This window comes from Eretmochelys imbricata, chromosome 6 (assembly GCF_965152235.1).
Source record: "Eretmochelys imbricata isolate rEreImb1 chromosome 6, rEreImb1.hap1, whole genome shotgun sequence".
NCBI classification, from domain to species: domain Eukaryota; kingdom Metazoa; phylum Chordata; order Testudines; family Cheloniidae; genus Eretmochelys; species Eretmochelys imbricata.
This window is the reverse complement of record NC_135577.1, coordinates 93,729,994-93,751,963: the sequence shown is the minus strand read 5'-3', so window position 1 is coordinate 93,751,963 and position 21,970 is coordinate 93,729,994. Positions and strand designations below refer to the sequence as shown.

Here is a 21,970-nt window from a genome sequence, read left to right as displayed (position 1 = left end):
CAGCTAGGTGTGCATGTATGTGTGTGTTTTTACCTACACCTGCATAAATCCTGGTGCATGCAAATGGAGTTCTTCCAGATTTTCAGCAGTGTAGACGGAGAACAAAATTTGACCATGTGTACATGTGTGAGTGTTCAGAGAGAGTGCGTGTGTGAACGACACGCACACACTCACTCTCTCTCTCTCTCTCACACACACTACATTTATATAGATACACAAAGAGAGACATAAGTGGGCTGCACAGGAGATCTGATGCCCACTTCAGACTTACCCTGACCCACACAGAGGAGGGGATGTTAGTTTAGCAACCTGAAATAGATCCTCGGCTGTCATTCTTGCCTAAGATTTTCTGAGTAAGCAGAGGAGGAGGTGAAGGGGTGGGGTGTCAAAGGGAGCTACCTTTCCTCTGTACTTCAGGACACTGAAAAGCACCCACACCCCATCCCTAGCCTAACCCCAAACCCTGTTGTCTGTGAAATACTGGTGCTCTTGGAGCAATTTACAGACAAGTTAAGAAATCCTGTTAATATTCCCACAACACCAATGATGCACCCATCTAGTGCAGCTTTACCTAGCAGCTAACTATTTCTAATTAGCCTTTCTTTGTCATTTTTCTCTCCACTTTCCATACTACCCCAAGAAACTTTACTTATTTCAGGTAAATGGATTTGGCAGCAAAGATCATTCAGTGGGGACAACATCTGTTGGGATGCTTCAGAGAGGAGGGACAAGAAAGCTCCCTGGGAAGAGGCTGAGTCAGCAGTATCAGTAATGACTTGGGAATCTGAGCCATGCCCTTCCTGGTACCAAAAATAGGCAGTCACTAGTCAGTGGGGGCACAGGGAGAGCTGAAGGACACAGTAACATGGTCTCCTAACTGCATTTTATAGGGAATAACCATGACATGGGTGTTATGTAATGCAGATCGAGCCTTAAAAGTAGCGAGGAAAAAATAAAATAGCCCATGACGATAGTCTGAGGAGGAATTTTAAAATCCTCATGAAAAAAATCCACAGAAAAAGCCTGAAAATCTGCTGGATTTAAAGTCATTTGTGACGGCACAGCACCGATCTAGGGTATTATAGCTTGCCTCTCTCCTTAGTACTATGGGACATTTACGTGGTAACAAAAGCCTTTTGTCAGAGTTCATTTGCTCCTGCTGCTTACAGTCCTTGTCTGGTATCATAATCCTCTGTTTGTGACATCAGAACTTCGTCCAGAGCAACTAACAGGGTACTCACGGGGGGTTAGTACTAGGAAGGAAAGCAACAGGAGCACATGAGGGATTATAAACCCCAAAATCCTGTTTTCAGGCACTTGCCTTTCAGTGATAATGGATGAGGATGGGTGGCAGAGATACAGAATTTATGTAATGACAGGTTTCAGAGTAGCAGCCATGTTAGTCTGTATCTGCAAAAAGAACAGGAGTAGTTGTGGCACCTTAGAGACTAACAAACTTATTTGAGCATAAGCTTTTGTGGGCTACAGCCCACTTCATCGGAGGCGCATCTGATGAAGTGGGCTGTAGCCCACGAAAGCTTATGCTCAAATAAATTTGTTAGTCTCCAAGGTGCCACAACTACTCCTGTTCTTTTTGCAGAATTTATGTGTACAGAGCAGCAGAACTGGTTATAAATAACATGTTGCCAAAGATCTCCACACGGTGTCAGAAGCTCCATTTTTAATGTAATTTCTTTGGAGATATTTACAGCATCTAATAAGTACAGTTAAAATAAAGCTTTAGCTCTAGTCTAGAAGCCCTACAAATAATTGCATCTCTCAGATGTAGAGAGAGACAAGAGGACCAACTTCTGTTGGTGACAGAGACAAGCTTTCGCACACAGAGCTCTTCTTCAGGTCTGGGAAGGGAACTCCCAGATTCACACAGAAATGCAAGTTGGAACTGATTGTTTAGCATAAGTAGATAACATATATTGTAAGGGACCATTCAAAGTAGAGTGGCCCGTTAACATCTCTGCAGTCACAGCATAAAAAGAGGGACCTAGTGGGTTACAGATTGTTGTAATAAGCCATGAATGCAGTGTCTCTATACAGTCCATGATTTTAGTATCTACCAGAGTAATGAATTTAAGCTCCCTGGTTTGTCTTTTGAAAGTGTTGTGCAAGTTTCCTTTGAGGATGAGGACAGATAGGTCAGATATGAAGTGACTGTTCTGTGAAAAGTGTTCACCCAAAGGTGAAACAGTGTTTTTGATCATTTTCCTGCATGAGTTCATTCAAGAACATAGTGATTCTCTGGTTTCACCCACATAATTGTTATTGGGGCATTTAGTGTACTGAATGAGGTACACTACAAGTTGTGAGAGGCATGTGTAGGATCCATGGAACTTGAAAGGTGTATTGTGGGGGGTGTTGATCATTGTAGCAACGTGGATATATATCTGCAGGTTTTGCATCTGCTGTTCTGGAAGGATCTACTATAGCTTTGAGTTGCTGTGTCCTGATCTGTGGGGAGCTTGCTTCTGATGATGAGCTTGGAGAGGCTGGGGGGTTGTTTGAAGGCCAAATGCGGGGGTTCTGGAAAGATTTTTTTTTAAGGACTGGATCTCCATCGAGTATGGGTTGTAATTGTTTGATGATACTCTGTATGGGTTCCAGTGTGGGGTGGTAGGTGACAACTAGGGTTGTGAGGTCAGAGGGGGTTTTATTTCTGTATTGAAGCAGGTTCTCTCCATGAATCGGGGAGGAGGGCTTTGCATGATGCAATCTACTTCTCTGGTGTAGCATCCTTGTTTGGTGAAGGTGGTTTTAAGTGTGTTAAGGTGTATATCCTGGACTTTCTCCTCAAAGCATATTCTGGGGTATCTGAACGCCTGACTGTAGAGAACAGATTTCTTGGTGTGTTTGGGGTGGCAACTGGATCTATGAAGGTAGGTGAGATGATCTGGGGGTTTCTTGTACGTGGTTGTCTATAGGGATCCATTGCTGAAGGTGATTGTAGTGTCCAGGGAGCTTATGCTAGTGTGGGAGTGTTCCAGAGAGAGTTGAATGGAGGTGAACTGGGGGTAGTTGAAGTTGTGGTGGAAACACACACTGGATTTAGGGCTTTTTACAACACACTCTAACCCACTAACCCCCTCTTTTTAGCCTATAATTGCAAAGGTGTTAACAGGCCACTCTACTTTGCATGGTCCGTTACAATATGTGCTACCTAGTTATGCTAAACCATCTGTTCCACTTTACATTTGTGTGTGACTGTGGGAGTTCCTTTCCCAGAACTGAAGATGAGCTCTGTGTGGCTCAAAAGCTTGTCTCTCTCACCAGCAGCAGTTGGTCCATCTCTCACGTGTATGAAAGTTTATACATTCTAATTGGTAAGCTGTGTGTTTGCTCTTATTTTTTCTCTGAGTTTACATGCACCTTGGCCATTTTTGCCATCTTCCTCTTGGGAGTATTTATACTGATATTTTAGGCTGGATTCTCTGGCCTTCTGAGCCCACTTAGCACTGTGTAAGGGGCGCAAAGTGAACTTAAAATAGTCAGAGATGGACCATGGAGAATTTCTCCTGGGTAGGGAAACTGTCCAAACAGCAGAAATGTGAAAGATGCAGCATGTCCTGTTCCAGTTACTCCCTACCCTGGGCATGGTCTAAGAGGACAGAGGGGCATGCTGGGGATGTGGCATGACAGAGAAGAGCGCTGCTACAGTGGATCCTCTTCTGGGGTAAGGTCCATGAAGAGTCCCTCAACCGCTCTCTTGCAGCTCTAATTTACTAAGTGGCTCAGGCAGCTGCAACTGGCTCCCTGACAGTCCTCCCTTCTTACAGTTGAGAATTCAGGCTTTTATTTCTCATCGGGGCTATTTGGACAGATGTATGTTTTTTGTTGTCATCTTTTTTCCACCCTCTTATAATAGAAGAGAATCACTGTCCGGTTGAACAAGCCCAGCACTCCTGGCCAAATTCCGCTTTGGATAATTGCTTTCTGCCTCCTTACATTTCTCCTGAAATTTCAGTGATTTTTCCCTGCCCCCCATCCCAATCTAAAGTGTCTGCTGGTGTTTCTGTGTGCTGTTAAACCTACCATGTTCCATCCCAGACGTAGGTGCATTTCACTAGCAAGTGAAGCAATTCCTGCTGTGTCATTTCGCTTTGGGATGAAAGGCAATGAAAGGTGTTTATTATTCTTATGAGTCACCTAAGGAATTCAGTTTCTTTAAATGACGGTTGCAGAATCATAAAGCTCTTTGTGCTTTGGTCATACCTGGCACTGACAGTGAAGCTATATAAATTATTCCTGATCCTGCATGTCACACCTCCCTCCCTCCCTGAAAATCCAGTCACATCAGTGTAGGTGTGCTATTTTTGACTATGTTGTTTCCTTTGAATTGACAGGGTAAAACACAATCTGGATGCCAAGAAGACTTAGAAGGATGGCCATTTTCACCCATTTCTCCAAATGCACTGATGTTCAGATCTTGTTCCCTTGAACCTTCAACAGGTTGGAAAGGGATGGGGAAGTTACCCATGTAAGAAGCCCCTCCCCGCCCCACTTGATGGGTGTTTCATGATAAAAAAAAAAAAAAAACCAAAAACCTGTAACTGGACCGGAAGCAAAAGCAAGTCCATCTTGCTAGTGCCATGAGGAGCTAAACTGAAACGGTCTCCATCCCCCAGCGCTTATTAAAAGAAAGAAACTGTTACTAACCTGTTCCGTAACTGTTGTGCAACACATCTTGAAAACACGTCCACTCCATTTCAGGTGAATGTGCCAGTGCCCTGTTGTCAGAGACTTTTCCCTCAGAGGTACCCATCGGGGTGGTGCATGCATCCTCTGCTGCCCTATGCTACTGCATGGTGGTATAAAAGGCAGAGAAGCCCCTGACCCCCTTCAGTTCCTTCTTACCAGAGACACATTGATATCGAGGGGAAGGACAGTGGGTTGTCGAATGCACATCTCAAAGTACAAACAGTTACAGAACAGGCTGGTAACCATTTCCTCTTTTTCAAGTGATTGCACATGCCCATTCCACTTCAGGTGACTCATAAGCAGTCCCATCTGGGGGTGGAATCAGAGTCTACCTGAATAAGGAGTGGAGAACCACACATCTGAATCTGGCCTCATCTCCAGATTGCTGAGAGATGGCATACTGTGAGGCACAGTTATGCACTGCAGATCACTTTACCGCTTTACAAATGTGTAGGACAAGCACTTCAGCTAGGAAGGCTGCAGAAGCTGCATGTGATCTCATTGAATGTGCTAGTACTCTGCTGGATGGAACTACATTGGCCAAGTCATAACACAAGCATATACAGGAGGATATCCAAGATGAGATCCTTTGAAAAGAGACTGGGAGACCTTTCATCCTGTGTGCAACTAGCACAAACAATTATGAGGACCATCTAAACTGTATGAGCCTGTCCAAGTAGAATGCAAACACTCTCCTGACATCCACAGTATAGAGTATCTCCTCATCTTTAGAAATGAGTCTTCGGGAGGAAAGAATGTAGGTATATTGCCTGAGTGATATGAAAGTGAGAAACCACCTTTGTAAGAAACTCTGGATATGGATGCAGATAAACCTGGTCTTTGTAGAAGACTACATATGGAGGAACAGATATTAATCACCTGGCAGCGGTGATTGCCACCAAAAAGGCTTCCTTCAGGGAGAGATGTAACAAAGAACAGGTAGCTAGAGATTCAAAGGAAGAACCCATTAGTTTTGAGAACACCAAGTTCAAGTCCAAAGGGGAAACAGGATCCTCTGAGGGTACAACTTTTCAAGACCCTTCATAAACCTTGTTGACACAATGTTGGAAAAAAACAGAACAATCATCAACTTTGAGTGCGGAAAGCCAAAATAGCTGCTAGATGAATCTTGATGGAACTAGTGGCCAGACCTTGTTGTTTTAAGAAAAAGAGATAGTCCAGAGTATGATGTAGTGGAGACTGGACCAGAGAAACCCTCTTCTGCTGGAACCAGAGGGAGAATCTCTTCCAGTTAGCCAGGTAATTATTCCTAGTGGATGGTTTTCTACTAGTTAAATAGTACACCTGAAACTCCCTTTGAACAAACCTCTTCCTGGGAGATTAGACATGGAGCATCCAGGAGGGCCTGAAGGTTGGGGTGGAGGAGGCGGTCGTGATCCTGAGAGATCTGGTGGGAAAGTCAGTGGAGCTTTGACCTAGAGGGAGAACAGAATTGATGCATGACCTGAGCATAGTCTTATCTGATTTTCAACAATACTCCTGGTATGAGTGGGACTTAAGGAAACTAGTACATGAGCATTTGTCCAAGGCAACAGGAAAGCATCCGTGAGGGACACCAGGCTGTGATCTTGTTGAGAACAAAACAAGTCCTGATGACCTTCATTGCAAAGAGGTCTACCAGGGAGTCCCCCTCAGCCGAAAAATCAACGGGTAGATGGAAAGACCACTTGTTGTGACTGGTAAATAATCTGCTGGTCTGCCAGATTTCTCTTCACACCCAGAAGGTGAGACGCCTTGAGACTGACTGAATTGGCAATGCACAAGTCCCACAGTCTGATTGCCTTTTGGCACAGCAGCGTCGACTGGGCCCTTGTTTGCTGGTTCATATAGAACACAGCTGTTATATTGTCTCTAAATACACGCGGGCTTCCTCCTTTGATATGGGGAAAGAAGACTTGACAATGGCCCTCAGTTCTCTGGCATTTATATGCAGAATTAAATCCTGTGTAAACCACAAAGCTTGTGTTTGCAGGGAACCCAGATGAGCCCCCCCCCCCAACCTAGGGTAGAAGCCTTTAATTAGGGTTAAAGCTGGCTGAGGAGGAGCAAATGGCACCCCACACACACACATCTGAATGGTTTGTCCACCAGTCTAGAGAGGCCAGGATTTGAGTGGGCACTTGCATGATGTCTAGAGGGTGACGAATGGGTGAGCAAATTGAAGCCACCCACCCCAGCAGTTTCCTGAGATGGAATCTGACATGCTGGACTACAAGAGGGCACATGCCCCAGAAAGCTGAGGCAATTTCACACTGTCATGGTGGGAGAAGCTTTCTAGTCTAAAAACAATGGCCAGCATCATCTGGAATCTTAACTGGAGGGGAAGGCCTTGGCTTCTGTAGAGTCCAAGACAGTGCCAATGAACTCTATTTTTTGTACAAGAGACAGGACTGACTTTTCTGCACTGATGAGCAAGCCCAGCATGTTAAAAGTGGATTGGATGACAGTCACGGTGAACAGCCCCCGAGTCTTGGACCAACCTGTCACCAACCAGTTGTCCGGATAGGGAAACACCTGAATTCCTGATTCTCTGAGGAACACTGCCATCACTGCCATACACTCTGTGAACACATGTGGGGCTGTGGACAAGCCAAATGGTAGGACTTCAAATTGGTAGTGGCATTAGTTGACCACAAATCTTAGGAATTTTCTGTGTCTCTGTTGTATTGGCACATGGAAATATGCTACTTTTAAGTAGAGGGCAACATACCAGTCACCAGGATCCAGGGAGGAGATAATGGAAGCCAGCATGACCATGCAAAACTTTATTTTTTTCAGATGTTCGTCGTTGAGCTGTCACAGATCCAGTATGGGTCTGAGGCCTCCTTTTCCTTTTGGGATCAGGAATTAGCAGGAATAAAACGGCTTCCCTTTGAGTAAGTGCAGAACCTCCTCTATAGCTCCCAACGGAAGGAGAGATTGCAGGTCCCAGAGGAGAGCTTCCTTGTCAGAGTGGTACTTGAAAAGGTATAAGGAGGGGGGTTGGCAAACGGGGATAGAAATGAACTGGCGAGTCTGTGGTGATTCGAGAGCAAGCACGTAAGTAGTGGGATAGCTGGTTGATAAACAGAGGGGTAGGCAAGGCTGGTGAAAGCCTTGAAAAAGCTGTGTGAAAAACTGTGAAAGCTGGTGTGCTATCCTCGACAAACATTAAAAAGTTTGCTTAGAACTCCTGTCAGGAGGAACTAGGAGCAGCTACAGAAGAAGAATGGGGAGGTCTTCTCCTATAACCTCTGCTGTTTTTTCTCCCTAGGTCCTGGTGGCAAAGCATAAATGCAGGATAGCGGTGTGGTTGCTGAGGACAAACTCCTTTTTCTTTGGGACAGGTGTATAAATGCCCAGAGATTTGAGCAATGCCCTGGAGTACTTCAGATTATGCAGCCTGTCTGTCGGGTCAGAAAAGCATGATGATGCCTCAGAAGACAGGTCTGGTATGGTCTATTGGATCTTTTGAGGGAGACCTGATGACTGGAGGTGTGAACATCCATGTATCCAACTCTGCCTGAAATGAGGGTCTAGCCGCTAATTTTACTCTCCTCTGCTAAACCAAGAAATTCTTGTCTTGCATTCTCTGGTAATCAGTCTCTACATTTTAATGTACTGAGCAGAGGTTAAAGTCATAGTGCCCCAGCAATGCCTACTGATTAGCAGTCCTGCAAGCCATCGAACAGAACTTCCAGCCAAACAGGTCGAGTTTTCTAGCATCCTTCAATTTTGAGGTAGACTCTTGTTGCCTCTGGTGCTCTCTCTCATTGGTGACTGAGACCACCAGAGACCCCAGAAGGGGCTGGGTGTACAGGTGTTCGAGCCCTTGGGATAGTACATAATATTTGTGATCTGCTCACTTTGATGGTGGGGGTGGGGGGAGGGAAGGGAAGATGAAGTCTGCCACAGAACTTTGGTGGGCTCCAGGATAGCTTCATTCATTGGAAGCGCCATTTGAGAATATCCTGCCGTGGCTAAAACGTCAACCAGGCTGTAGGATGACTCATGAACTTCTTCCACCTGGATATCGAAAAATCTTTTTAAAAGGTCCTGATGAGCTCTATAATCATCAGGTGGGAGTGAGGAACCCTCTGAAACTACTGCCGTGTCAGGCAATGAAGATGACGAAGCCAAAGTTCACGGAGATGGAACCTCCTCTGGTCCACCCAAGGGGAGATTCACCTGAGCAACATCCTACTGCTCAGTAACAAGCCCAGTACAGGGCATCATCTGCTGGTGTACTTAGCAGGATGGTTTTTCAGGCCTACTTAATGCAGCAGAGGGTTGGGTGTGGAGAGGACCTGGATTTAGACTAGAATCCTGGCCAGGGTGGTCCCTGCTGGGTAAGTCCTCAGAGAGGAACAGCAAGGCAGGTGACATAGCTGCGAGATGTATGAACCAACATCCAGGTCCTAAGATGATCAGCTTCTTCTGACCAATGGGTGGGCTGATCCTGTCAGCGCCAGTGATTGGTGTCTGGAGCTCTGGGACAACAATACCAGACACATCATCACTGGCTTCCCACTCGGATTGCTGTATTGTAGTGGCCGGCAGAGTTTGACCTGCAGCCATCAGTATCAGATGAGAGTACTCCTATACCATTGGTGACACTAGTACTGAGAGGCTCAACAAGTCCCTCGCTGCAGCTTAAGCCTCCAGAGTTGACAGGACCGGGCTAGCCTCTGGCTGGTGGGTCAATGCAGACTGCACTGATGAGCTCGATAGTGCCTATGCTGGCACCGTAGCCGACAGTCCCTTCTGAGCAGATGACTGCCTTGTGGAGTGCCTCAGCTTTGAATGCCCTCTTTCATCGTCCATGCGCCTGCCAGGCTTCACTGACCTCGGAAGCCAATTTGCAATGTTTCTTCTTCAGCTCTAGGGAAGGCAACTGGTGCTGGCATTCAGCCAACATAGGCAGCACGCTGATCACTGAAGCTGAAGCGCTTGGCAGCTGTTGTGAGCGGGAAGGCTCTGATGGTAGGCACAGAGCTGTCTCCATCAGGAGCAATTTAAGTCTGGCTGCCTTGTCTTTCTTCATTCTAGGGTTAAAGTCCGTGCAAACCTGATACTGATCCTTGATATACAACTCCCTGAGACACTTCAGGCAACCGGAGATGGGGTCACTCACTGACATCGGTTTCTTGCAGGAGTGGCAGGGCTTGAATCCCAGTGACTAAGGCATGCACCAGTAACAGTATCCAGAACAGGAACCACAGCATCAAAAAAACCACTTGAAAGAACATTTATAACTATCACTAACACACCATCAACTACTAAGCTAGTACCAATAGGTATGAACTCTATACAAATAGAAGGAAAAAACTTGCAATGGCAAGATAAGATGCTCCACCCACAGTCATGGGTGGTAAGAAGGAACTTTTAGGAGGTTCGGGGGTGGCTCCGCCCTTCGTATCAGCACGGGGCAGCAGAGGGGTACCACTCTGATGCGTACCACTGAGGGGGAAAAGTCTGACAAGAGTGCACCGGGCGCACATGTACCTGAAGTGGAATGGACATGTGCACTCACTCGAACAAGAACTATGTAATAAGATCATCATCTTACTCATCAATCAAGAAATCTGCCCCCGCTTCTCTTTGCATCTTACTTTACTAACAAAGGCCTATGTTTTGGACTCTGTTTAGAGCATGCAGGGCCAATACCATGCTGGGAGAATCAGCAAGGCTGGATTCTGCCTCAGGCATCAGCTACATTAGGCCGTTTAATTCCAAACCAAGGCTCACTCCTACTGAGGATTAAGGAGGAGGCTGAAAGAACCAAGCTTAGGTTTCGAATCATATGTGAACTAAGAAAAAAAAACCAAAACATCTTTTTGACGTATAAATTAAGCCAATTTGGGGCTCGATCGTCCACCACTTCGTACTATGTCACTCCTGTGCAAAGAGGGTGTAAAACACTTTCAAATAACAACGATGGCATTTTATACCCACTTTGCACACGTGTAAACAATTACACAAGGCAGACACAATCGGGTCCTGTGCCTGGACTCACACACAGCATAAATCAGGAAATCCCACACAGCTAGGGCTTGGTTTCAGCCTGCTTGGTTTTAGCCAAGCAGGCTGAAACCAAGCCCTAAAAACAGAGCCAGATATTCAAAAAAGTGCTCAGTACCCACAACTGGCAGAGGATTTTTGTAATGAGTTCAGATTCCATTTGAGCACCTAACTAAAGAGCCAGGAAGTGCTCAGCGCCCAGCAGCTCCTGTTCTCAAGGACTCAATCACCCTCATGCTGAGCAAACCTGGCCATGTATTTAGGCACCTTAATGGGAGCTGAGCTCTCTAAACACCTGACTCCCATTGTGGGTGCTGAGTCTGACAGAAAATTCTGTTCTCTGCATGCGCTTGGCTGTGAAATTTAAAGGAGTAGGACAAGCTAAGCTGAATATCCCCGTTAACACAACTCACCCAAAGAAAACACATTCCACTCACAGTGACAAGAGAGATTTAGCAGTAATGCTGCCCCATGGAGAATGCCTTTATACCCACTTTATAGGTTTTATGCACAGACCCTAACACATACAGCCCTGTTCCTCCCGCGCTCAGCATCCCGAGAAGGTTTCGAGGAGATCACGCCCTGGGTGAGTGTGAACGGAAATGGCTGCACAACAAAAACTGAGCTGCATAAAAGGGAATATGTCAGGTGGCCGAGGGGGAGGGAAAATGTGGAGGGAGGGATGTTGGAAGTGAACCACATTAAACAGACACAGAAGTTCAGAGCAAAATAAGGAGGGGGACGAAGAGAAAAGACTGAAAGTGCTGAGTGTGAACAACAAAAGTATAGTTAATTGGCTTCCTTCCACCCCACCCCAAATCAAAGCAGCCCAGAAACAGTGCCAGCAGATCTCATGACATTTTAGTGCTCATGAGTGTTCTGAGGTATCCAAACTCACAGAGAAAAGGTTGGTTTCCTGAAACTGAAAAACTACTTCATGCAGTCGAGATACCATTTCCTGCTAAGCTTCAGCATGCCCAGTGTTCTGTATCTGAAAGGCAAATATCCCTATGGCAGAGTTTCACAAGGGAAGGCTTAAGGCCTCTCACTAATCCTGGGCCTAATATGGAGTGAGTCTTCATCACTGCTCAGAGCCCTTTAACTCCTGGGCATTGAAGGTCACCCTCTGCATAATCTGATGCACTTTGGGATCTCTTCTGCCACAGAAATATGCTCAGAGCTCTCATCCACTTCAACAGCAGTCATGCACCCACCTGAACAGGTGAATGGAACCTGTAGCCTATATAGGCACAAGGAGCTATTGGCAGAGTAACTAGAGGGCGACAGAGACTGAGGCCTAAGAAGCCACAAGGTATCTGATGTGGGAATGTCAGCAGGAGCTTGCAAACCTCCCAGCTGCATTTCAGTGGAGGCCACAGAGCAGCTTTGCTCTGAAGCTACCTACACTTCCGTGTATTCCTGAGGTCCCACTCTGCTCCACACATTTCCACATGTCCTCTTCCCTTCTCCACTCTTCATGCAAACACACTTCGGAGATCAGCTGCACAGAGTGCTGAAGGCTGGGGGTGGCATCTAACACCCTCTAATCTCAACCTCTAAAAGACCATGCACTCCAACTGTACAGAGTGCCTGGTCCATCCCCAACTGGGGAGTGGAAGCCAAAGACCCCCAACTATTCTGGTCTCTAACTAGGAGGGTGTGAAAGGCGCTTTCTGTTCCTCTTCCCTCCACCCCACAATCAAAACCTGGGTTAAGTTAGCAGACAAGGCGTAGTTTTTTTGAAGTGATTGAACTGCTATAGACTGTGGCTTCAGGGTTCGCCACTACAGAGCTTTGATGTACATTCTCCATGGTTTTTTTTTTTAATTTTGAGACCTCTTCTCTTCTCTGAGTGAGACAGGGGATCCTGTGCATTCCTTTAGGGGTCTTCTACTTTTTCCTATCCTTTACTCATTCATTTATTGATGTACCATAATACAGTTACTCTGGCTCTTGCAAAAGGGAATTTGACAGCACTCCCTACTTCAGAGCCGAGCACTGTTACATCCTCACTGACCTGAGAAGTCACTGTTACTCTCTGCTGTCGCTTGTGGGGCTGATGTCCTCCCTTCTCCAGCAGTTTCAGATTTGCCTGCTCAGGGAGCTGAAGATCATAACTAGGGCACTATCAAACTCACAGTCCATTTTGGTCAATTTCATGGTCAAAAATAATAAATTTCATTATTTCAGCTATTTAAATCTGAAATTTCACAGTGTTGTAATTGTAGGGATCCTGACCCAGAAAGGAGTTGGGGTGGTGGTGTGTGTGTCACAAGGTTATTGTAGGGGGGTTGCAGTACTGCTACCCTGCTAACCTTACTTCTGGACTGCTGCTGGCAGCAGGGCTGTCTTCAGAGCTGGGCAGCCAGAGAGCGGCAGCTGCTGGCCTGGATCCCAGCTCTGAAGGCAGACCTGCCGCCAGCAGCAGCGCAGAAGTAAGGGTGGCATAGTATGGTATTGCCACGCTTACTTCTGCACTGCTGCTGGTGAGGTGCTGCCTTCAGAGCTGGGCACCTGGCCAACAGCTGTTGTTCTCCGGCCATCCAGCTCTGAAGGCAGCATAGAAGGGTGGCAATATTGCAACCCCCAGTTTGAGGAACGCTGGTCTCGCCCATGAAATCTGTATCGTATAAGGTAAAAGCATACAAAAGACCAGATTCCACGGTCCATGACATTTTTTCATGGCTGTGAATTTGGTAGGGCCCTAATCATAACTCAAAGCTTTTATGAGCAAAGAAAAATCTGTCTTTTTCCACCAGGCTCTTGAAAGCTCACCAAAGCTCAATGCACTCAGAAAGTCTTGCCTTAGTTCCGTATTCTCCAATACAATCACCTCTGTAAGCATTGCAAAAAATTTGAACCCTTTGTGACTTTTGTACAACAGTCATTCAAGACAAGGAACTTTCAGCACTGGAGAGCAGTTCTGGTCACAGTGGGATCAAATATGCTGCTATAGTTTAATAACCAGGATTTTCTCTTTTGCCACGGGGAAGCAGTGTGTGTGTGTGTGCGCGCTCATGTGTGTGTGTACCTTCAACCACACCCTCTCTTCCAGTTCCTTATAAGCATCCTTAAAAGATGATCCTTGCCCACACCTGTTATCTTCCAACCCATCTCCTGTTATCCCTTCACCTCTGAGCTCCTTGAATGGGCTACAAATACAGGCAGATGTCTCTTTTTGAACTACTTCCTGGATCCCATTCAAACCTGGTTTCCTCCCTCCCAACCCCACTGACATCATTTTCAACAAAGGACTCTAATGACCTCCTTTGGGCCAACTCTTGGTACCCCAACTCATCTTTAACCTCCTTTAACATTCTGTAGCTTTCAACCCCATTGATTGCTCTCCTACTTAATAAACAGTAAGTGATAATATCAGATGTCAATGAGAGTTTCATGCATGGATAAACAGTAGGAAATGGTCCTAAATACTTTATGATACTTATTGATGAACCATCCAATTCAAGGTTTCTAACAATCAAGTAAAAATGATCAGACTCGATCTGAGATCCATAGTACTAATTGCTGCCAATATCTGCATGTTTGTTTAATTAATGTTTACAAAGTGCCATATACCACTAAGTGATTTTAATTGTTGCTAACAGAGAGTTTTCTAAATTGAAAGTCAAAAGACTTTTTTCCAAACTCGTTAAAATTAGAAATGTTTCTCTCTCTCTCTGTTTTTCAAAGTCTGCATCATCAAAATGGCCTTCACCATCTCTTCTCCTCCCTAAGTGGGGCTGAAATTACGAATCCAAGTTGGCCCTTCTGTCCTGTAAAATACTAATGGCCATCTGTATTTTACCAACCAGCTGTTAAGTGGTAGCTTTTCATCCTGAACAATCATTAACTATTTCAGGAAATCAACCCGCAAAATTATGGATACTCACAGTCTGCGATGCAGTCAAACCTCTTGAGCTACTGAAAACACCCTCCTTGTTACCCTGAGTTCCTCCCCAAGCCCACCCTCACTCCCAGAGGGACTGAGAGTTAGCCCCCTTCCTGTTGTCTCAGAGGTGTGACAGCATCTAAATGGAAGGCACTAGAGGTTACACAAAAGGCATCTTTCAGTCCAAAATGGTAACGGGAACAAGAACCTTCTCTACCTTGCAGGTCAGCTTTGGTCAACTCAACTTTGTTAGCAAAAAAACAGAAAAAGCAAAAACAATAAACCAGAGGTTAGTAAAAAGGCAGATAAACCAGAACAACATCACTGAAAATAAACAAACAAAAGCAATTGGCGTAACCAACACAGCCTACAGGCATGGTTAACACACACAAGAGGGGCACTGCAAACAACACAGACACAGGGAGAGTAGGTGGAAGACAGGTAGCCACTGCTGCCGTAATCCATCACACTAGAATGCTGCCTGGTTTTGTATCAGACAACAAAGCACTGATGATAGGGGAAAACATATTTCACTCTCACACACACATACATACAAAAACCAGAACAGAACAGCAGCATCCTATGATGTACTACCAGTTACACAAAGTACTCCCAACCCCCTGTGGTGTTTACTGATCATTTCAGCGGTCACCTTATCCCCCCCACTAAGAAATACTTAGAATCCATTAGAATAAAAAAATAATCTATTTGATGTTTAACATGTGAGCTAGGACTAGATTTATTGCCTTGCAACATCCGGATTCAGGCTCGAAAAGTAAAGCTGCTCCCCCTCCTCAGAGTGCAGCTCCCCATTGTCTTTTTGTCTAAAGTGAATGTAGGATAGGTGAAAGATGCAGGATTGACAGTCCTGGTGACAGACATACTCTTCACCCCCTCAATAGGGCCTGGAACTGGGTGTGAAGTGACAGTGGAAGCTTCCTTCACATGCTACCTCCTTCCCCGGGGCCTCACCCGGCTCTGGAAGAAACCCACACACACTTGAGAAAAGAGGGCAGTTCAGTCTCTGTGGCCCATTTACTTCTTGTCAATTGCAGCAGTATACATGACACAGAGAAAACCGTGGTGTTACCAAGACAGAACTAGGACCAAGCTGCACGCAGATAAAGGAGCACAAAGAAAACCCACCAAACGTTGAACTGGTGGATAAAGATGAGTTCTCCCCAGCTACAGGGAGCATCCCTGTTACGGAGAAGCCACATTGATTTTTGATGTTTCCAGCTTTGATTTTTAGTTTTCGCTTTCAGCATGGAAACAGGGGTGGGGATGGGGACAGGGAGCAGCTCCGGAATCCCAAATTACACATTTCTATTAGCCATCCCTGTGGCAAGACTATTTGACATAACACCGGCCTTTCTCATGGGTGGATAAGTAGTATTCACTCACCTTTCTGGCTTATTGTTCTGAATAAGAGCTACTAAAGAGCTAGTACTGAAACTTGGCTAGTGTTATTTTTTTCCCCTTCCCCTTCTCCTTTTACATTTACTGCTCTATAAATCGGAATTGGCAATAGAAGCAAATGTGCAGTTTCCTGTGGTTCCAATAAAGTTTAACATCTTGAACCTTTGCTATCATTTTACAAGCCACAGTCCATGAAAAGACTCAAGATGGCAATTACCTCCCCTTTCTAGCCACTCTCATTTTTCCCCCGTCAGAGCAGCTCCATTACACAGACCCATAACATTTCCAAAAGTCTCTCAAATGAAGAGGGACAGCTTAACTCATTTCTCCAGGCCTTTTCCCTTGCCACTTAGTACAATAAACAGTCTTTTGTGTAGAACAAATGGGGACTCTCCTGCTGCCCAGCTCCTCATCTTCCTCCCACCTGGTCCAGCAGTGACGTTCTCAGGGAGGATTTGTGAAATTACTTTTCTCCGTGCCAACAGAATACAATGTTATATAGTACAGAGGTGTTGCCAAGCTGCATTACATTACTGTTGCATCAACTAGACCCCCAACCCAACATGGCCAATCCCTGATGCTTTACAGAAAGGTGAAAAATGACCATACTTCACCTCATCAGGTATGAGATATTGAGGAGTGAAATCCTTTTTGACACCATCCAGTGATCAGTTTACAAGCATAAGATTTGATTAACTTCCCTCTTCCCCTGCTCACATGCTTCTCCATACGCCAGATGTACTGGTCATTCAATTATCCAGTCCCACTGTTTGATTCAAGTACTTCATGCAGCAGTGAATTCCAAAGGTTAACTATACATTGTGGTACGTAGCATAAAATTATGATTTGACTGTGGGATTTGGCAGAGATTAAGCTGGGCTAAGAGAGAAGGAAGTCCATCACAAGAGCAAAATATCCTGAGCAGCAGTATAGGAAACACTCAGTCTCTAGCCAAACAATAATTGCTTGCTCTTTTCTGTGATGTTTAGCAAAAGGAGCAAAGTGTGTGGTGGGGGAAACGGAGAAGCAGGAAAACACATGGCAAATGAACGAAGGCAATGAAAATGACCTCAGGACACATCAAACATACCAGTTACTCATTAGGCTTAACGGCAAGGGTCACGCTCAGGGTGCTTTCCCAAATCAGAGCTTTGCTTATATTAGGGTCATTGTGGAAATCAGTGCACTGCAGCTTGACTCTTATACACTGTGGGACAAATTCAGCCCTTGATTTCAATGATGTTACTCCATGGATAAAGTGCTCAGCAAGAGGTTTCGGACCCATGTCAGCTCAAAAGGCAGCAAAGGGGAGAAAGTGCCCCCTTGCTCCAAGCCTCAGTCTGCATTGAGGCTTTACTGGGTTATTCTGAAGGAGGGTTATCCTCATAGATCCCATACTTTTCTTCATTTTCACTCCATTCCCAATTTTACTTCTCCCATATAGACTCCACAGTACAGAGACCCTTCCTCTGGAGCCTTATACCACTCCAAGTGTTTGCCTGATGCAGCTTGAGTAAAACAGGCCATTCCTATCTCTCAGAAAGGATACCATGCTCCCAGCCCACTGTCGGTGGTTGAGGAGCTCTAACCATGGAGATTCCTAGGTGGTGACATGCGGAATGTTTATTTTCTCCCCAAATTCCAACACTCTGCTCGTCTCTAGTGCCTGCCGCTCAATGACCTCAAAGTGGTTTAAAAAGACAGAACTGCACTTCATACTTGTCTATTCACAAGGAGCGTATACCCACCCCAGTGCTGATGGGGACAATGAGGCCCACAGCAGACAGGGGGATTGTTCAAGTTCACACTGTGAACTTGGTAGAATCATAGAAATGAAGGGCTGGCTGGAAGGGACCTCAAGAGATGGTCTAGTCCATCCCTTCATGCTGAAGCAAGTATACCTAGACCACCCCAGCAGGTTTTTGTCCAACCTGTTCTTGAAGACCTTTAGTGATGGATTCCACAAGCACCAGGGGGAATCTATTCCAGTAATTAACTATTCTTAGAGTTAAACAGTTTTTTCCTCATAGCTAACCTAAATCTTGCTACAGACAAAGCCAATTACTTCTTGTTCTGCATTCAGTGCCATGGAGAACAATTCACCATCCTCTTTATAACATCCCTAAACATATTTGAAAAACATATCAAGTCCCCCCCCGAATCTTTTCTCAACATTAAACTTATCCAGTTTTTTAACCTTTCCCCATAGATCAGGTTTTCTAAACCTTTTGTCATTTTTATCGCTCTCTTTTGGACTCTCCCCAGTTTGGCCACATCTTTCTTAAGAGTGCGGCACCAAACACTGGGCACAGTACTCCATCTGAGGCCTCACCAGTGGTGAGTAGAGCAGACCAGTTATTTTCCCTATCTTACATACAACACCCCTGTAAATACACCCCAATATGTTAGCCTTTTTTGCAACTGCATCATGTGGCTGGTATGTTCAATTTGTGACCCACTATAAGCCCTGTATTTTTTCTGCAGTACTGCTGCCTAACCTGTTATTCCCCTTTTTGTATTTGAGTCTTCCTTCCTAAGTGTAGTCGTTTGCACTTGTCTTGTAGGCACTTATAGAGCTGAGCCCCCAAGCCCTTGTAATGAGCAATAGAGCAGTCCGGTTTGCCTTCCCCTTGTTTTTCTAAATCTGATGAACCCATACAAAAGCTTTTGTGGCTCACAGTGCTAATTTGCTGGCCCAACAACTCCAATTTGTGCCAAGATCATTTCTACTATAGCTGATGTCCTAGTCAATATTTTGTGACTTTGCGGTCTATGTTGTAGGTCCTCCAGCAAACATTAAAGATAAAGATGAGACTTGCCTAGATCACTAGGGCCTCAGCCATTCCTTATCAAGTGACACATAGTATGATGTTACTCTCACACAGGTGGTGTGTTAAACATCAGCCAGAGACAGATTCCTCACAACAGAGCGCAGCAAAGCTATTAGCTTGGCTAAATACCTTCCAGGAAAACAGGAGCTGCCAGCCTAGCACTGACCAGAGCTTTACGAGATCAGAGAACAGCTGTCAATCGATCTTGTGTAAACAACAACAGACTAGACTCAGTCTTCAGCAAAAGGGCACAGAAAACAGAAGCTTTAGCTTCACAGGTCTATTTGCAGTTTCAATTATGCCTTGGTTCTTGTTTCACAGAGAAGCATCCATCCTGAGGTTGAAATGTACCTATGCTTGGCCACGTGTGAAGCTCTCTTGGGGCATTTCACAAGAGCAGAGTTTGCCAACAAAAAGGGGATTGAACCATGGACCTCTAGAGACGAGATCATTAATCACTACAGCTTGAGCTAAAGAGCGAGGCTCTGGAGCTGGGGCAGAAACAGACCCATATCTTTTGTGAGTTGGGCACTGAGAGGGACATGTAACACAAAGTGACCAGCGGGTTACATTTGCTCTGCTACCCTGGTCAAATTCCAGCTTGTGTAATTTCTTTCTGTCTACCAAACTCCTCCCTGTAATGTCAATTAGATACATAGTTCTTCTTACTTTCAGGTCTGTGGCATAGCATTTCTATACACTATTCAAGACCTGCCACTTTCTATCCCAGAGGTGGCTGCATATCAGAATGCTTTAGGATCCCTCAGGTGCTAGAGAAATAATCCATTATCCTCTTATAAATAGCATTTATCTCGAACTATCCTAAAGCACCTTACAATACCCCTTGTGAGGTAGATAAGGGACTTATTCTCCACTGAAATGCAGACACCTGTGGGATAGAACATGGTACCTGTTTAACATTGCATAATAATGTTACGCAATGATTTAGCACAGGATGTTAAGGAGAATCATGTATCCAAAGAAGTGACTTTCTGAAGGTCACACAGGGAATCAGTGGCAGAGCCAGTATAATAAACCACACTCCTTCCCTGTCACATTCCCCATGGGAATAAAATTCCTATTTAGTGGTGATATGGGACAGGCCCCTTAACAATCAATATAGGTGGTAAATATAAAGGCTGATCCCATATAGAGAGTGAACCCACAGCTTCAGGGAAGATGCTGGCCACCTATAATTTCAGGGGTGGTGAAGATGTGAAATAAGAAGGGTGGGGAGAGGTTACACCACTGGAAACACAACTGGGCAGAAACCCTGCTCACTCTGGGCTCCGAAGATCAGAGTCTAGACACAGAGGACTGGATTCTCCTATGTGCCCAGCATCAACATAAATCTGCTCCCAATGAAATCAATGATCAAACTCTTGTAGAGCTCAGTGGAAGCAGTTAAGTCAATGCTGAGCACTTTTGAAAATCCACCCAAAGAGTTTGCACTCTGTCTCCTCACTGTTTTGGGATAGATCCTTCTCGAATGGAATTGATCAGAGGGACACATCACTTACCCACCCTCACTCCCCAAAATCAAAAACACTGCACAAGAGATTAGCTCAAAGATGTGTTTATTCCAAATGATTTTATATGCTCAAAATGGTGGCATGGAGCCCAACAGCTGTCCGGGCCCTCAGCCTTTCAGGGTGGGGTGACACTGCACCCAGAGCCACTATATAAACAGATTGTTCAATCAGCACCAGGCATACACTGCAGAAAGTGTAGCACTGAGAGGAAGGGCAGGTGAGATATGACCACTATTCAGGGAGGCCACAAGAAGAGTTGGCGCATACTCTCACATCTTGACTACAGCACATCACTGTCCTGGAGGCTGCTGGGACATCTGTCCTAAGGCAGGAGAACCAGCCTTGTGTTTCCTCACTCCTTTGGGACTGTTGTTGTTTCTATCCCAGGGCATGCTGGCAGGGTGTTCAGCAACTGCCCATGAGGATGAGGTAAGCGTTACCTCAAAAGATCACGTTCCTGCAATGACAGGATGAAGGCACTGGTGGCTCTTCTCACTTCCTTCTTCTGAGGTTTGATTTTCCTTTGATGCAGCTCAGAGAAGGATGCCTGCTAGTGCCACTAAGGGTGACTCGATCCCCGCATTCAGGCAACACCTGCATTGGAACACTGGTAGGAACAGTGCTAGGGCTTATCTTATAGGAATGGCTGGCGAGCTGAAAATAGATGCTGTAGCAGAAAGGAGGGGTGGGGAGATGTACTGGGAGCTACAGCCCTGGCAGGACACAGCTGCCCTGGGCACCAGTAGTAGGAAAGGTGACCACTCATTTGGATCCAAGCTCTATTGGCCAGTGTAATGGCTCTTTTCCTGGGGGAGGGTAAACAGTTCATGTCACTTGAGTGACTCCTATTTGCTGAGCCAGGAGCAGAGATCGCTGGCTCTGAAGAGAGCTTTAGCCAGCCGCCCTCAGTCAGGAGGATGGGCTGGCCTAAAGCAGGGGCCTAGGAGAGCTACTAGCCATCCCACACACACAAAACTGCACAAGCTATATATTTTAAAAATACACTTAACAGAAACTCCCAATTTGGAAGAAAGGTTTTCTGGGCAATGAGATGACAGCTGGGAAGAATCCAAAGGGAGCATTTTTATGAAGGGAAAGGGAATTTTCCAGAGCCCTGAAAGCAATACTGTAGGAGAGCGAGAGAGACAGTATTCCCACTTTTGGCGCCCTGGCTACAGGCCTAATAGGCACAGCTACAAGTGCTTAGGGACCACTGTGACTTCCAGGGGAAATGGCCAGATTAATAGGCCCCATTAAAAGCATGCTGGGGAGGAAGGAAGACCAGGCTACGCAACTGTGTATCACACTCCCTTGCTATGAAAATAGGGTTTATATCAAGGGCCTTCTTCTCTCATCCCAGGACACAAATAACTCCCACCAGTTATTGAAGAATTTACTTTTACCCAGCAACAGAAGGACTGGGATCAAACACTCCCTGCAAACCAGAACACCCAACTGATGAGCTGTAGGGAAGGGTTTGGTTTCAAGTGGAGCTGCTGCTTTAAGGCTTCCCAGTTCTTAAAGGCTTGGAGGAGATGGCACTCCACCGGAATTTCCAAAACTGCCTA

General features: G+C 45.5%; 1 protein-coding gene across 13 annotated transcripts in view; it reads right to left on the bottom strand.

Annotated features, from left to right (window-relative positions):
* Positions 1-21,970, bottom strand: part of NRXN3 (neurexin 3) — a 1,334,999-nt gene that overhangs the window by 721,201 nt on the left and 591,828 nt on the right. Inside the window, exon 14 of one of the 13 annotated variants that reach the window (XM_077820371.1) lies at positions 14,838-14,864. The exons of the other annotated variants lie outside the window; for them this stretch is intronic. Coding sequence (XP_077676497.1) covers positions 14,838-14,864 — 27 coding nt within the window. The remainder of the gene's footprint in view (positions 1-14,837; positions 14,865-21,970) is intronic. 13 annotated transcript variants of the gene reach the window in all.